Source organism: Podarcis tiliguerta (genome assembly GCF_965153285.1).
Source record: "Podarcis tiliguerta genome assembly, chromosome: 3".
Lineage (NCBI taxonomy): Eukaryota > Metazoa > Chordata > Lepidosauria > Squamata > Lacertidae > Podarcis > Podarcis tiliguerta.
The window spans coordinates 69,415,989-69,431,552 of record NC_139536.1 but is presented as its reverse complement, the minus strand read 5'-3'; the positions used below and the strand labels follow the sequence as shown (position 1 = coordinate 69,431,552).

At 42.8% G+C, this 15,564-nt stretch overlaps 2 protein-coding genes across 9 annotated transcripts in view; one reads left to right on the top strand and one right to left on the bottom strand.

Moving 5' to 3' along the window:
* Window positions 1-5,732, bottom strand: part of WASF1 (WASP family member 1) — a 41,693-nt gene extending 35,961 nt beyond the window's left edge. The window contains exon 1 of one of the 3 annotated variants that reach the window (XM_083433772.1): window positions 5,371-5,732. The gene's annotated coding sequence lies outside the window, so the exon portion shown is untranslated. The remainder of the gene's footprint in view (window positions 1-5,370) is intronic. The other 2 variants (XM_083433773.1, XM_083433774.1) reach the window with 2 other exon arrangements.
* Window positions 1-15,564, top strand: part of CDC40 (cell division cycle 40) — an 86,151-nt gene that overhangs the window by 41,883 nt on the left and 28,704 nt on the right. Inside the window, exons 1-2 of one of the 6 annotated variants that reach the window (XM_083433767.1) lie at window positions 7,680-7,896; window positions 8,804-8,924. The exons of 1 other annotated variant lie outside the window; for it this stretch is intronic. Coding sequence is in view for 2 of the 5 variants with exons in the window: in XM_083433764.1 (XP_083289890.1) it covers window positions 7,678-7,896 (219 nt within the window). In the remaining 3 variants the exon portion in view is untranslated. Of the gene's footprint in view, window positions 1-5,082; window positions 5,228-6,066; window positions 6,634-7,669; window positions 7,897-8,800; window positions 8,925-15,564 lie in introns of those variants that run through there. 4 more of the 6 variants (XM_083433768.1, XM_083433769.1, XM_083433765.1 and 1 more) reach the window with 4 other exon arrangements.

Here is a 15,564-nt window from a genome sequence, read left to right as displayed (position 1 = left end):
CTCAGTCAAAAATATGGGGCGCTACTATGCATACGCCAATTTTACAACAGTGACATTCATCTCCTTGAAACTGGAGTGTTAAAGATTGTATTCTCTCAAGCAGACTTATGTGGTAGTGAGTTCTTTCAAAATGCACAAATTTGCTTGGAATCAGAATAACCAAAGTTGATGTCTATCCAGCAAACATAATTTGTTTTCAAAATGTATATGCCCCTCCCATTAAAACTGTTCTTTTGTATGCAGTTATTATGAAATATAATTTCATTAGACATTATTGCTGTTTGGAATTGCATGTGACAGCAAGAAATCATTGTGCAAATGTAAAATATGTGCTGGAAAACTGCTGATTAAACTAGCATGTTTAAGGAGGTTATTTGATTTATACTACCTGTACACAATCCAGACAATGTATTCCTTTTGTACAAAAACAAGAACGTAGCCAGAATAAATATTAAAATACTCAATATGTTCAGGGATTTAGCCAAGCGACTTCTGAGAACCTGACTTGACACAAGTCTGGTATGCTGCTGTGAGAAGGCTCTGGGATGGTAAACTACAAATAAAAATGTACAGCACCCCCACCCAATCAAAAAAGCTACTGGCTTTCCCCTCCTTTTTAACTTCTGTACACTAAAGCAGTAAATAGTGATTTACCCCAGAATCTAACACAACAATGGGCAGAATGAAGAACTCCAGCAATGAAACAAAATTATTCCAGAGGAATTCTGGTTAAAGTGCTGGTACAAAATGGAATGCATAATTATTTTAAAAAATTATATACACATAAATCTCAGATCATACCTAAGCCCTAAAATTTCAGTTGATTATTTTACCATATGTATTAAGACTTTGGTTTGGTCGTGGGATATTAGATATGTTAATTAAATGCACCACACTCAACTGCGAAGTGAATCACCTGACATCACTATGATGTCAAGTGATGCTGTGCCTTGAAGCTCCCATTGCCAGGACTTGGGCTGCTTGAAAGCCCTTTTGCAAACAGGCCTGCACTGCTCTACAAACCTCAGAAAACCAGGGATTCAAGGAGCAGTACAGGGCTGTCTGCAAAAGGGCTTTCAAACAGCGATGGTTTCCCATTCAATGAAAACTGCTTCTCCCTCCAGGAGAAAGGAGATGGGTGGTGGGCATGGCTCTTCCAAACTGGTCTGACAGGCCAAATAGAAAGGGCTGGGGAGCCATGTCTGACCCATGGCTGGAGGTTCCACGCCCCTGGTATAACACAATGCTATTCTTTGGCAGGTAGTCATTATATAAAACAACTAAAGTTAGTGGTAATATTGTACAGTAATCTAGTATGTCTTCCATTTTTAAAACTTTATAGCAAGCAAGAAGCCTAGAAAAGTCTTTCTCATCTGAAGATTCTCATGTTGAAGTTTGACATGCCAGTAGATAATGTCAAACCAACAGGCTGGTCAGATTTAACATACGGGGGAAATGGAATCTATACCCAAGATGTACAAAAAGGGGGGAAATGTATAAAAAAGACTGTACACAATGCATAAATGTGATTTAGAAGAATAAATTAACAGGCACTGCACTCTTATTACCTCCAGCTTGTCACAAACAAAACACAGAGATCAGCCTTCCTCAAACCATTCTATCAGGTTTTCATCAGCTTGCCCCACTTTTCTTCCAAAATCTTATCCCAGTGCATTTCACTCCACTGTATAAAACAAATTGCAATGAGATGTCCATTTCTTTCCATGCATATTGTGTGCTTACAAGTTCTGCATCCCACTGAATGGGGAGGGGAAAAACTATTGCCAAATATAATTGGTGTGTGGGTGTGGGTGTGTAATATTTGTGTACATATTCCAGAATGTATTCCTTGAAATCCAGTGATTTCAATGGGGGCCCTACAAGAGTGACTTAGTAGGGTATTATCTTCTGTGACCAAGTCAAGAACTGGCAACTACATTAGGCATTTAAAAGATAATTAAAGAAGAAACCTTAGGAATGAAACCAACACATGCCAGTCGGTATTCAAATTCAATTTGTTTATTTAAACTACATATATGCTGCAAAGCCCTCCCAGGGCAGCTTAAAAAGAAAATTGGATTCACTTACGTAGGATAATTTAGCTTCATATGGTTAGCAGAAACACTGTGCTTTCAAATGATTTACAGTATTAACCACTTACAATGCTTCTGATCCTCCTTTTACCATTCACCTTCAATCAGTTTATATGCCACATCCTCTATTATCAGCCGCCACTGGACATAACCTTTGGAGTTTCAAGCTTGTAAAATAATATACTAGATGACAACTAGCATTTTAAAAATCCACACATTTGCTTGTCTAAAGCAAATAACTCTTCCTGAGACAAGAATGGTAACAAGAGCACCTTTTCTAACTGAACTGTTCTAAATATTCCTCTTGTATTGACTCATTCTAAATCAGACAAGGCTATCTTCACATATATCTATTTCCCTCGGTTTTATACAAATGCTGGTTATGTTGTTCATAGACTCACTCTGAAAACACACACACACACACTGCACCTCACTGATGGTAAAACTAGAAACAGATATTTGAAAGCGTTTACAGCAAATGCATGCTACTGCAGAACAGTGCACTACTGTATTCACACATTTCAACTTAATTATATATCTCATGCCCAGTGCTGCTGGATAAAAGCAATAGAGCCTTCAATAAAATAGTTTTCTGAATGGGGTATCTGACCAATGTTTTCAAAGATACATTCCGAGCATGATATTTTTGAACACTGGTATTCGTAAACAAGAGACCTCTGTATGTGCATTGTTATGTTCAAAAGAAATCTGTTACATTATTACCTAAAGCCAGTAGGGTGCTAATATAGATATATATTTGCTGTTGTTATTATTAAGTTGACTATACCTACAATCAGGTTTTTATCATCTATTATAGAATGTCTAGATTTAGCTTTATTTTTACATTTGCTTCACATATGATGGAACATCTGCAGTATAATGACCCAAAGGTAGTATCAGTGAATTTTTTTGCAAATAGGCCCTTGAGAAATGTTTTCTCTTTTTTAAATACACAGTTTGAGACATCTATTTCCAGACAAAGTTTTAAATTTTAAAACCTAATTTACAGGAAGAAGCAATTCAATGCAACTGAAGTACATTATGCAAGATCCAATATTGGCAGATCACATTTCAAATTCTTTAAAATAAGAACATCACAGACACTTAGTCTCTGCAATTCTCAGACTCTGCAAAAGATTAGAAAAAGCCTAGAAATGTAACAAAATATTACTAGGGAGCCTATTTTCATATAAATATTTTATGCTTTATGGATTAAAAAACTTATGAGATACCTCTATCACCTTATTGTCCAGCACTGGCTTTCGAAAGTTCTTATATACATGAATTATTTAAAAGCACTCAAAATAAAATGTCAAATTCAATACCTCATATTTGCACTATTTTTAATTTCAAACTAGTACAAAATTATGTAAAATGCCAGAAATTAACAGCTAAAAGAGTTAAAGGCAATTGAAAGAACTGATTTAGATCTATCACTATAAGCTTAGTTTTATTTAAAATTAGGCATTTAGACCATTTTAGATTACTACCATTTTTGCATTGTTATACTCTAAGCACATCTACTTCGCTTGCAGTAGATTTTATACATTTGGGAAGAATGTGTATGCTTTGACTACTACCAGGCAGTTAAGGTCTCTAGCTAGATTTAAGAAATGGGGCAAAAATTAATGAAGTAGTTATGATCTCTCATAGCACCACCTATTATAACATATCTAGAGAGAAAGAGAGGTCCTTTCTTACTTTTACATGTCCAGAAGAAAAGCATTACAACTCTTCATCCCATCCTATATTACTTTCTTGCCCACTTCAGTTATACTGGCTGTATACAGTAGTAATTATTATTATTATTATTAATGCCACCCATCTGATTGGGTTGCCCCAGCCATTCTGGGAGGCTTCCAGCAAATTATAAAACCACAGTAAAACATCACACATTAAAAACTTCCCTAATATTTTACTGCACTTTATAGCAGCAGTCTGGCAAATATGAAGAACAATATTCATATTATATGATCTAAAGAACATGAGGCTGCCACCTTGCTGAAGCTAAGGCAAAGGCCATAGCTCAGTAGTACAGCATTTGCTTTGTATGCAGGATTTCCCAGGTTCAATCCCCACCCTCTCCAGGTAGGACTGGTAGAACCCTGCCTGAAATCCTGGAGAGCGGCAGTGAGTCATTGGAGAAGATTGCTACTGATCTAGATGGATCAATGGTTTGACTCAATATAAGGCAGTTTCCTATGTTCCTAAACTGAACAGGTCTAATGTCTGGTCAGTGCCAGGATGGATGATCACTTGGAAATCACATGTACACTGCCCTGAATACAGGATGGAAGAAAAGCATGATATAAATGTAAGATGATAATGAATAAAATAAGCAATGTGCTGAACAGCAGCTATGTTGGGGCTAATGCCAGAGTAAAATAGCCCCCAAATTTGGATAGAAACACAATAATAAAATAAATAAATTAAAAGGGTATTTCCCAGTCCCCTCCTCCATTTTTCACTGAAACCTTATTACACTAGATCACAGGCTTTTGCTCTCTGTTAATTAGCCGAGAATAAATACCATCTGCTGGTTTGGTATCCAGAACCACTAATGCAGATTAAGATCCCTACTTCACTCTCAAAGGTAAGGTGGGGGGGGGGGGCGAGAAGGTGCCCTCGTACTTCTAACCACTTAGTCAAAATGTGGGTTGATGGGTCAGGAACAAGAAAGTAACAAGTTTGCATCTTACAAGATAGAAGTTGGAATTTGGACAGATGGGGTGGGATGAGTTAGGAAACGGGGGGGCGGCGGATTTTTTTAGAAGGCTGTTCTTTTATTTTAGAATAATAGATACGTACACAGGAGTGGAAACAGCTCAAACAGAGGGACGGTGAGTAACCAACCTCACGATCAGTCCCTTTTGAGGAGGATTCCCGAAGCAGACTCGCCTCGCCCCCCCCCTTTTCTTTCAGAGACCCCAACTCCAATCTCTCATGGGGGGGGGGCGAGGAGCGCAAGGCGACCGGAAGCTCCTGCATACCCCAACCTGAGGAAGGGAGGGGGGAGGGAGAAGAGGCTGCAAGACCCTGACCCACTCGCCTGCGTCTGCCCTCCGTAAGCCGCGCAGAGGCGGCGGCAAGCAGCACAAGGTGGGAGGCTCCCTCCCTTCTCCGGGTTGGAATCGGTGAGGTGAAGTCTCTCCCTCCGCTCTGGAAAACCGGGGAAGGTGGGGGTCGGAGAGAGAAGCGGCGATGGCGGGAATGAGGAGGGGGGAAATGGGGGGGGGGAAGCACTGCAGTGAATGCGGGGCCGCAGCAGGGCACTCACCGTCTCTCTCTGCTCGTTCTCACAGCAATAGCCAGCAGCACCGTCCTTCTCTTCACATCTTCACACAGCCGCCGCCGCCGCTCAGCCCCTCCCCTTTCTGTGTCTGTTGGGCTCGTGCCAACCGGGTCCGTTTGGGTTTGAAGTTCGAACTCTCAATAGCCGCCCCCCTCGCGGACAGGCGCTCGTGAGAATTCGGGGGGAGGGGGGGGAGGAGGCAGGGATGATCCGTGAGAGAGAGTGGGGGCGGGGGGGGGAGAGAAGGGGCCGATAGAGAGAAACTGCGAAGGAGAGAAAACGCGGAGCTTCGCCCGCACAAAGCTTCACAATAGACACGCAGCGGCGCGCGCGTGTGTGTATGTGTGTGTGTGTCGAAGGCGGGGCTTCTCCGCCGGCTCCAGCACTCTCTCTTGGATCGGGGGTGGAGGATGGTAAAGGGGTGGGGGGAGGTGGAGGTGTTGTTTACGCAACCACCTGACTGGCGTCCTCGACAGATCCCTTGACACACATTGGAAAGGGAGTCGGGAGACACCACCATCATCCGGCTCCCCTGCCTCGCCACCCCCCAGCACGATGTCGGGTGGTACAGGCTACTTTTGTTCTCTTGAGGGGGGGAAGGATGATGGAGGAGGCACCAGAATTATTGCGGCGTTTACTCAAGCCGGCTTGTCGCAGCCAATCAGAACGAAGGGAGGCGGAGCTGGAGGCTGTTCCGACGCACTTATATACGAATTCTTTCCAGCATTTAGCCCTGCTTATTCGAGAAAAATATTTTTCATGGCCCAGGGTCATCCTATATATTTTGTGTCCGCCTCCATTTTCCTTTCGAGACGTGTTTGACTGGAAGCGAAAAGTGCTGAGGAGCCAGTACTTGATAGCGCAGGCTCTGGAACATTTATCACTGAAGTTTTCTTAAAGCTTATGGGACGTCTCTAGTCTAGGATGCACAAAGGAAGTGAGGCTGCAGTCCTATTACACTCAGGAGCCAACCTTATCCATCACACCTGACGGATTTCTGAGTAAATATAAATAGGATTGGATTGCAGTTTGCGGATGTTTATCGAAAGACAGTACAGTATTACTAAATTCAGCGAGACTTAACTGTTTAGTAAGGCTGCAAGTGAACTAAGCATACACGTAAAAAGCAAATTATGGAAATTAATGGGACCTGCTTCTGAATAAGCATGCGTGGGATTAGGCTATAATACACCTAAAATGCACGATTCAGAAATAAGCCTCATTGAGTTCCGTGGAATCTACCTGAAGGTGAGTTAACCTGGGACTAACCCAGGGCCAAGAGCCCTACTTACCGGGGAAGAATTGGTCTTACTTCTGAGTAGCTGTGGTTATGATTGCGCTGCAATTCAGTGGGCTTACTTAAAAGTAAACATGCATATAGAGCTTGTTGTTCGCTTTAAAACGCCCTACTTGTTAAAGCAATGTGAAATCAAGTGCTTTGCAGGCTACAGGATAATAAAACAAATGACACCGCACGGTTGTCGGTATGCAGTGGTTCCTCCTGAGCGCCACAAGAATGAGCCAATGCATTGCTTGATACGTAGTTTGTCCTCGTAATGGACATGTAGCCTTTTAAACAACTTGCATGGCTCTTGGCAGCGCAATCCTATACGCCATTTCTAGGGAGCAAGTCCCACTGATTTCAATAGGATTTCTACTCAGAAGTAAGTCCAATTCAGTGGGGCTTCCGGGTAGGTGGTGGAGTTGCAGCCTAGGGCTTCGTGAATCTGCTCTTCTGGGGCTGCTTGAGAAAACAAGCTTTGTTTACTGGTGGTGGGAAATACAGCTCTGAAGTGTTAAGTGTCACAGAATATTTGTGGAAGGGGGAACGATGGGGCACTGCGTCTCTTCAGCCATTTTATGGCAGGCCATAACATTCCTTCTCACATACTTGCAGCTGCCGCACCTCTGCTTATTTACTCGGAAGTCCTACTGAAGCGTTCTCCCAAATAAATGTGCATCAGGGAGCCGCTTTATACAGCCCAGTTCAGCTACGAAAAAGCTTTCATGTTTGGCTCTGGGTCGGCATGTCGGTTGCATGCTGGGATTTGTATACTTGCTGGAAGTCCTACGCCGTGTAATCTTAAAACCAATCTTGGAATGAATGATACCTACGGCGAAGACTTCTTGACGGATGCTTTTAAAATTACAGCAATTTTCTAAAAGCAATGTTGCGATTTAAAACTGGGCAAAGTCGCGGAGCGAGCGCGTTATTCCCGAGAGGGAACGGGAGCTGTTTTGTACAGCTGCCAGGACCCGCCGGGTGCTCCTCGTGGCTCCTCCCTCCTGCCGATGGTCCACTTCCGTTCTGCTAAGATGTCGGCCGCCATAGCAGCGCTCGCTTCGTACGGAGTTTCGGACTCCGATTCCGACTCGGAAGCGGAGGGCAGGCCCGGCCATTCGGCGGCTCCCGTCGCCGACGAGGATGCGGTGCTGCACCTCGCCTCGTCTGCCCCAGCCCAGCAAGCGCTGCTGCCCGTCGTGGACTCGGCCCCGGCGGTGGCTGTCAAGGTAGGAGCTGCTCCGGAGTCGCCGGCCTGGGGCCCCGGGGCGGGTGGGGGCAAGGAAGCGCTGCCTCCTCGCTCGTACGTGGTCCGAGGTGGTCGCCCAGAAGCGGCGGCTGCGGTGCTGGCACTCGCTCTCCCTCTCTCGCCCCGAGGTGAAGTCATTTCATCCTGCTCCGAGCCTGGCTGCTTCTCCCCGGGGCTCACCTATGCCGCGAAGGTTTCTCGTTGGCGCACGAGGGTTGGCGCCAGTTTTTTTCTAGAAGAATTCCTCTGACTTCTATGCAGGACGGGCAGAAAGTCAACAGGGAGAGCTTTCTCGCGGTGGAGGGAGAGTGCTGGCAGACGAGTTCTCGCCTCTTGGAAGCCTGCCTGTTCCTTTAAACTTTAAAGCTTTAGGAGAACTCTCAAGGCGGAGAGGGGACATGGGGTTTACAAACTTAAGGCTCAAAAATACTTGGGTGTTTTGACTGAGAGAGGGTAAGGTGGCCTATTTGGTATTCCTTAACGGGAAAGTGATCTCTAAAAGTTAGTGTGTCCTATTTTTGCCCTGCTGCATCTTGGTGTGACCCATATTTCAAACTTTTGCTATGAATAAACTTTGTTTATAAACTTTGCTTATGGATTTCCCTTGCCCCTTGCCCCTTCCCTTGCCCCTACTTCCCTTGCCCTACTCAGGGTCTGAGTGGGGAAACCACCATTGCCTGGTTAGGCACCTTGCAGTGGAGGGACTTGAAAAAAAACATCACTTGTCTTTTCTATTGATTGGATCCCAGTCTAATATTTGCTCTGCTCGATTTTAAGGATCTAAGCTAATACCATTGATATGCTGGTTATGCTAGGCTCTAATGCTAGGTGTGATTCCACTCCCGTTATACATAAGGGGAGCTTACCTGCTTCATTCTGTACAGCAGAGATGGCTGACCTGTGACCCTGCAGGTGTTGCTCAGCTCCAGCTCCCAACATCCCTGACTAGTTGCTGTGCTGGCTGGTGCCAATAGAAGCTGGAGTCCAGCTACATCTAGATGGCAGAAGGTGAGACAGCCCTGTTGTACAATGTTCTTCACATCTGGCTAGGATCCATTTAGGCTGTCTTTATTAATGCTTTCTCATGTATGTGAAACTTTAAGCTTATTCTGTTGTAGTAGAACAGGCTAGGCATCTATAAATTGCTTCCTCCTGTTTCCACTTTAATCATCTATGCTTCACAGCAACCTCCAATTACATGAGATTAAATACCATTAAAACAACAATAACCCTATGATGATTGCAATATCTCTTGTTTGTGTTCCCCAGCAATTGATATTCAGAGGCATAGTGCTTCTGATCAATGAGGTAGTATATAGACATCATATTGGCAGTTTGCTTTCAATTCCTTTTGTAATGATCCTTAATATGGAAACAAAATAAAAAAAATTCTTCCATTAGCACCTTAGAGACCAACTAAGTTTGTTATTGGTATGCACTTTCGTGTGCATGCACACTTCTTCAGACACCTTAATACGGGATTTGTCTTTTCTTAGCTGCCACACACTGTGTCATCATTTTCTCTATACTACTCATCGCAATTCCAAAGTCATTCTGAGAAGTGAAATGCTAGTATGGGATGGAGCAGGACTGGGCATGAAATAAAACTGAGAAAGGTTATTAGGCTGGGCTGTTAAGATCTGGTCTCTTCTTCATCCTCTCAGCAATTCCTTTTGCTACCCTTGTGAAAAACAAGGAGACCCTCACAAGGATCTCTCACCTTCCCTACAGATGTGCTTTTCTTGCCTGTCTTAATTAATGGCAGGTCTTAAGCAATGCTGCTGGTTGAACTAGCAGATGAGGAGAGAAGCAAAAGATTCAGCCTTTTCCTTGCTTCTCTCCCTCTGCCATAGCTGCATCATTCTTCCAAAGTTCAGCAGTCAACCACTTGAGAGAAGGAAGTTGGCAGTCTTCCCAGAAGCAGTTTTGGAGAACCAGTTGCCCAAGCCCTTATACATTGTCCAGTATCCATCTGCATAACCCTTTCCATCTCTTTGTCATGCCAGTGTGTGTCTAAAGCAGATGGAACTCTTACATCTATGGCAATATAATTATTCATGAAATCATGTAGCTGTTGTTAGGTTGTAGGTGTGAGGACTCCTTTTAGTCTTCCTGCTCTTGCTTATCTCAGCCCTTTCTTTTACCCCCACTATAGTCTCCTAACTGCTCCAACATCTTTTGTCTAGGTAAAATCCTGTAATGTTTTCTTTGGTGCTAGTTTTGAACAGTGTTCAGCAATTTGGTGGTGGTTGTTTCCTACACAGTCATAATAATTTATCTTGTAAGCATCAGCTATAAATTTTCACTGCCAAAAGGCAGTGAACAGCCAAGAAATGTACATAAGTAGTTCAATCCTGTGTCCAACAGGAAAGGTACATACTTTTTAGGAAGTAGACAACCCTTGGGTTTAAATTGCGTAACACAAATGTTTGCTTCCAATTCTGAAACTTGCATAGAGGCAGAAGTCTGATTTGCAATGGTTAATTCATAGTAAGGAAGATTTATTATGAGCAGTGTTGCAATTGTTTAGGTTGTATGATTCTAATTAAGTAATGCAAGTTTTTTTTAGCTTTTTTAGTGTACTTCATCATCGTAATAGAAAAGAATACCTTCCCATTTTAAGATTATGCTCATGATACTAATCAGAGAGCAATTTGGAATAATTCTTTTTGTTGCAGTGCATTGAATAAGATTCCACATAGTAGCTATGGATATTTTTCAGTTAAATTTTACTTAGATACACTGAAATTTATTCAATTTACTTAAGTTTGATTAATTTCAGTGGATCTACTTTTAGAAAAACTGAGTTGGCTGTCACCCTGTTTTTCTCAAGAATGGCCCTATTTGCACATCTTGGGAAGAGCATTGTTTCGCTTCATGTGTGGCTTGCTTGGAGTGAAACAAACCATAACACCTAGTTTGGCTACAATGCTAAGCCACATGTCATTGTTGCTTTCACCTGTGCTACCAGAAGGATAAATCGGGAGTTTCCTTCACATTTACAGTTAAGCATTAGCTATCGTTTGCTGTGACATGTGAATGTAGTCATTACATCTGTTTTGTTTGGTTGTCCTGTTCGCTTATATATATGTGTGCGTATAGAGCTATATAGATACATTTTGTGTGTGTGTGCGTGTGTGTGTGTGTGTGCGCGCGCGCTAACACACACACACACACAGAAAATCCCTCCTAGAATTGTAGCTGTCCATGGGCAGGACCTGGCGTCTATGTAGAAATAATATGTTTGGTAGACTTTTCCAAACTCTGGCATTGTTTGCAAAAGTAGATTAAAATAAATTCCGAATATGTGTTGTTCTACACATTATTTTAATGTTAACATGTTTAAAAGTTTTTATAACACGTTTTTCAAATTCTTACTGACTTTCTATACAGCCTTTGTAGTGTCCATGAAAAATTCACTGACTTGAAATGTGTTGAACTTAGAAAACATTTCCCATATACCCCTTTTGTTGCTCCTACTATGCTGTTACATGCTGCATCAGGTGTTTGACAAGAAGTTGTAGTATAGTATTACAGAAATTCACTTCCCATATGACCACAGGTACACCATAAATTGAGTGTGATGTTTTGTTTCATTGTTTGATTGTGAGTGTTGCTTATTCTTTGAGGAATTGCATGCATTTTTGTCAGCTTTAATTCAGCGGGAGGGTAGGAGTAGGTGTTTTGCCTGTAGGAGGGCCCAGTTCTGAGTCATTCCAAATTTTCTTCTGTGTAATAAGTATTGTGCAGTGCCCATGACATTTTCTTAGCTTTTAAAATGTTCTCCTAGGCCCCAAAACTTTGGGCACCCCTGAAAATAGATAAACTCTTAAGCAAGTAGATGTGTCAAGAGTTCTCTACAATGTACTAAACAATAGCTTTTGTTTGAAGGCTAAAACCAAGACTATATATTTCTTTCTCTGCCAGAATTCATTAATAGAATAACATTACGTTGTGTAATATTCTTGGGCAATGGTGGGCAATCTGTGGTCCTCTGCAGGTAGCAAGAAAGCAAAGTTAAGATTGTCACCAGCCCACACTTCCTTTCTCTCTTAAGATTATCACCGCCCACACTGTTCTTTTTCTCTGTGTCTTGAAAATTCAGGAGAGAAAAAAGGAGGGAGAGAAATCAGGAGGAGTGATGATCATTTTAAGAGAAAAACAGTGTGGGGGTGGTTCTGGCCCCACTCTCAGTGGCAGCATACAACCCCACTCCCTGCAAAGAGATTACCTCCAAGAGGGTGCATTTCTTGTAAAGAAAAGAAAAAAGCTCATTCCTGTTCTAGTGATTATATCATTAAAAAAAATGCTTGCTGCACACCTCAGATATGGAGACCAAACAAGAATCAAGCAGCCTGGTTTCAAATGACAGTTCTAGTTGCAAAGATGTTGATCTTGCAAAAAAGGAATGCTCAAAAGGGGCAGATACAGTTTTCTGAGTGCAAGGGTCAAGAAGTCATGATTAGACCAATGAGAGTGGCTCATATGAAAAGAGAAATCAAGATAAATTTGGATGTCTGTGATAGGGCTTCCTAAACCTCTTCTCAGATTGAGGAGTGTGGAACCTCTTATTCCTTGGGGCAGCTGGAGGATCTCAGAAAACAATAAAATATCCCCCCTTCTTTCATTTTCCTAATTAACAAATAGATAAAATGAGTTAAGCATTTTTTGTGATTTGCAGGTTGGGGCTTCTGGGAGAGTAAAAAGAGTATGTGGTCACTCTTTTCGAAGGTGTTGGATGGGTAGAGGAAGAGACACATTGCATTTATTGTGCTAAATGGTTTGAAATAAAAGTTCAGGCAATGGTAGTTAACATGGGATAGCTCAATTGGTAGAGCATGAGACTCTTAATCTCAGGGTCATGGGTTCAACCCCCACATTGGTAAAAAGGCTTTTGCATTACAGCGGGTTGGACTAGATGACTTTTGTCATACCTTCCAATTCTATGGCTCTATTGTATGTTTGCACTAATCTCTGCCAGAAATAGGGATTTGCACTGAAGTACTCTCTTGGCGTTGTAAGCATAGAAGCGGGTATATGGGATTCCCTGCTTCCCTTCTTCAGTTGTCTAAACTATAATGCAGCCTCATTTTTCTAATGATAGCTTTGTGCTAGGAAAAGGCCGTCCTCTAGTTCATCGCCTGGTGCACAAGTGGCCCTCGTAGGTTCTGTTGTGCTCGTGAATATCTCTTAAAAGTAAAGTAAAGGTACCTCTGCCCGTACGGGCCAGTCTTGACAGACTCTAGGGTTGTGCGCCCATCTCACTCAAAGAGGCCGGGGGCCAGTGCTGTCCGAAGACACTTCCGGGTCACGTGGCCAGCGTGACATCGCTGCTCTGGCGAGCCAGAGCCGCACACGGAAACGCCGTTTACCTTCCCGCTAGTAAGCGGTCCCTATTTATCTACTTGCACCCAAGGGTGCTTTCGAACTGCTAGGTTGGCAGGCGCTGGGACCGAGCAACGGGAGCGCACCCCGCCGCGGGGATTCGAACCGCCGACCTTTCGATCGGCAAGCCCTAGGCACTGAGGCTAGGCGCTGAGATATTCCCTGTGAATATCTCTTAGCCACCTGCAAAGCTTCTGTATTCTTCTCTTCTCCCCTCCCTGCCCATCTTCAGAGGTCTGAAGGGAGCAACATCTGCATTAGAATCATAGAATCTTAGAGTTTAAAGGGACCCAAGGCTTATCTAGTCCAACCCCCTGCAATGCAGGAATCTCATCTAAAGCATCCATGACAGATGGTCATCCAGCCTTTCCTTAAAAACCTCCAAAGAAGAGTCCATCATCTCTCATGGGAGTCTGTTCCCCACATTGAAAAGTACTGAACTCTGTGAACTTTTCAAAGCAGATCAGCAGCAAACAAAGCAGAAGGTGGAGAGACTGGGAGGGAAGGTAGGAAAGTGCCTCATGCTATACTACCCTTCTTCCAAAGATCACAAGGCAGTCTACAATATAAAAACACAAAAATACATAGCATAGAAACAAACACTGCAGTGCACAATAACAAAAAAAATGCCTTGTTAAATTCCTGGTGATTTCACATAATTTTAATTATGCATAAAGTATTTTAATGTGAGTTGTGCTGGAAAGGAGAAGGGCCTTTCTTATGCTGCCTTCCCTGCCGGATTTGTGTGCAGTGAACTCAATGAGGGGCTCTGATGTACCCAGCTAGGGAGACCATTGCATAGCATAGGATCACTATGAAGAAAGCCCATTCTTCACTGCTGTGAAGGGTGGGGCAGAGTAGGACGTCATCTCACAATTTTATGAGCATGAAGAGGAGGAGGAGTTTGGATTTGATATTCCACTTTATCACTACCCTAAGGAGTCTCAAAGTGGCTAACAATCTCCTTTTCCCTTCCTCCCCCACAACAAACACTCTGTGAGGTGAGTGGGGCTGAGAGACTTCAGAGAAGTGTGACTAGCCCAAGGTCACCCAGCAGCTGCATGTGAAGGAGCGGAGACGCGAACCCTGTTCACCAGATTACGAGTCCACCGCTCTTAACCACTACACCACATGGCGAGATACATATGTTAGAAGGTACTCCTTAGAGTACAAGGACCTGGATCATTTGCATCTTTAGAGGTGACCACCAGCTATTTGGATTAGGATTGAAAGCAAGCGGACAACACCTGGTGTCGGCCAAAAGTTGTGGACTGCAACTGCCATCAGCCACAGCCAGCATGGCCAATGGTCAGTTATAGTCAGTCAACATCTGGAGAGCACCACATTGGCTGCCTTTGCTGTAGGGAGACAGACTGCACCATACTGCATTAGCTGCAGCTTCTGAATCATCTTCAAAGGCAGTCCCACGTACCCATTCAGTCATTTTTCTCTTGATTTAAAGCTTGAACAATGCCTTCAACGTGTTGTGTTTATCTTTGAGAATGGTATGTAATGAAAGAAGACAAATCCAGCAGACAGCGCTTTCTAATTTCACTTTTGTCATATTAATGTTTAATTAAAGAGCTGCAGTATAGTCTTCATGTTCCATAAATGCTGGATTATTCTGTCAGCCTGTTTTGACTTTTTCTGGTGTGTGTAATTTTTTTTTTTAAAAAAAACCTAATGTTTAGAAATGTGTGGTACAGAAGCAGGAAGAATTTGCAAAGCAAGGAGATAGATATATGCACGAGTCCCCCAAAGATGGCTAAAGAGACTAATCTTCTATAATATGGCAAATTTTCGGAGGTGTTACCCCGTGCATGCTAGCTATACAATGTTGTAAATAATATATTGAAAGACATCCACGTTTGTACTAATTTCCCCTGCTCCTTTTTTAATCTATTGCAAAATGATCACTATTCTACTTGAAATTTTGGAACGTACTGTTCCAAAATCACACATAGTGATGTGACCTACACTTTTCCCCCTTCAAAGCAGTACCAAAGAGGTTGAAACATCATGGTTCTGAACATATTTCAGAGACAAATCCAAATAAACTTGTCTGGATTAGCAGGAAGTAATCTGTGCAAAAAAATTAGATTTGCTTGTTGAAAATGGTGAATGCAGGGAGCCTGTAAGTGAAAGCTGGATTAATACTACTGTGCTTCAATTTCAAAGATCCCAGGTTCAGATAGAATGGTGAATGCATTGTGCGGTTTTGAAGTTAGAAGTTGAGCTAACAGTACAATAGAACTGGAATAGC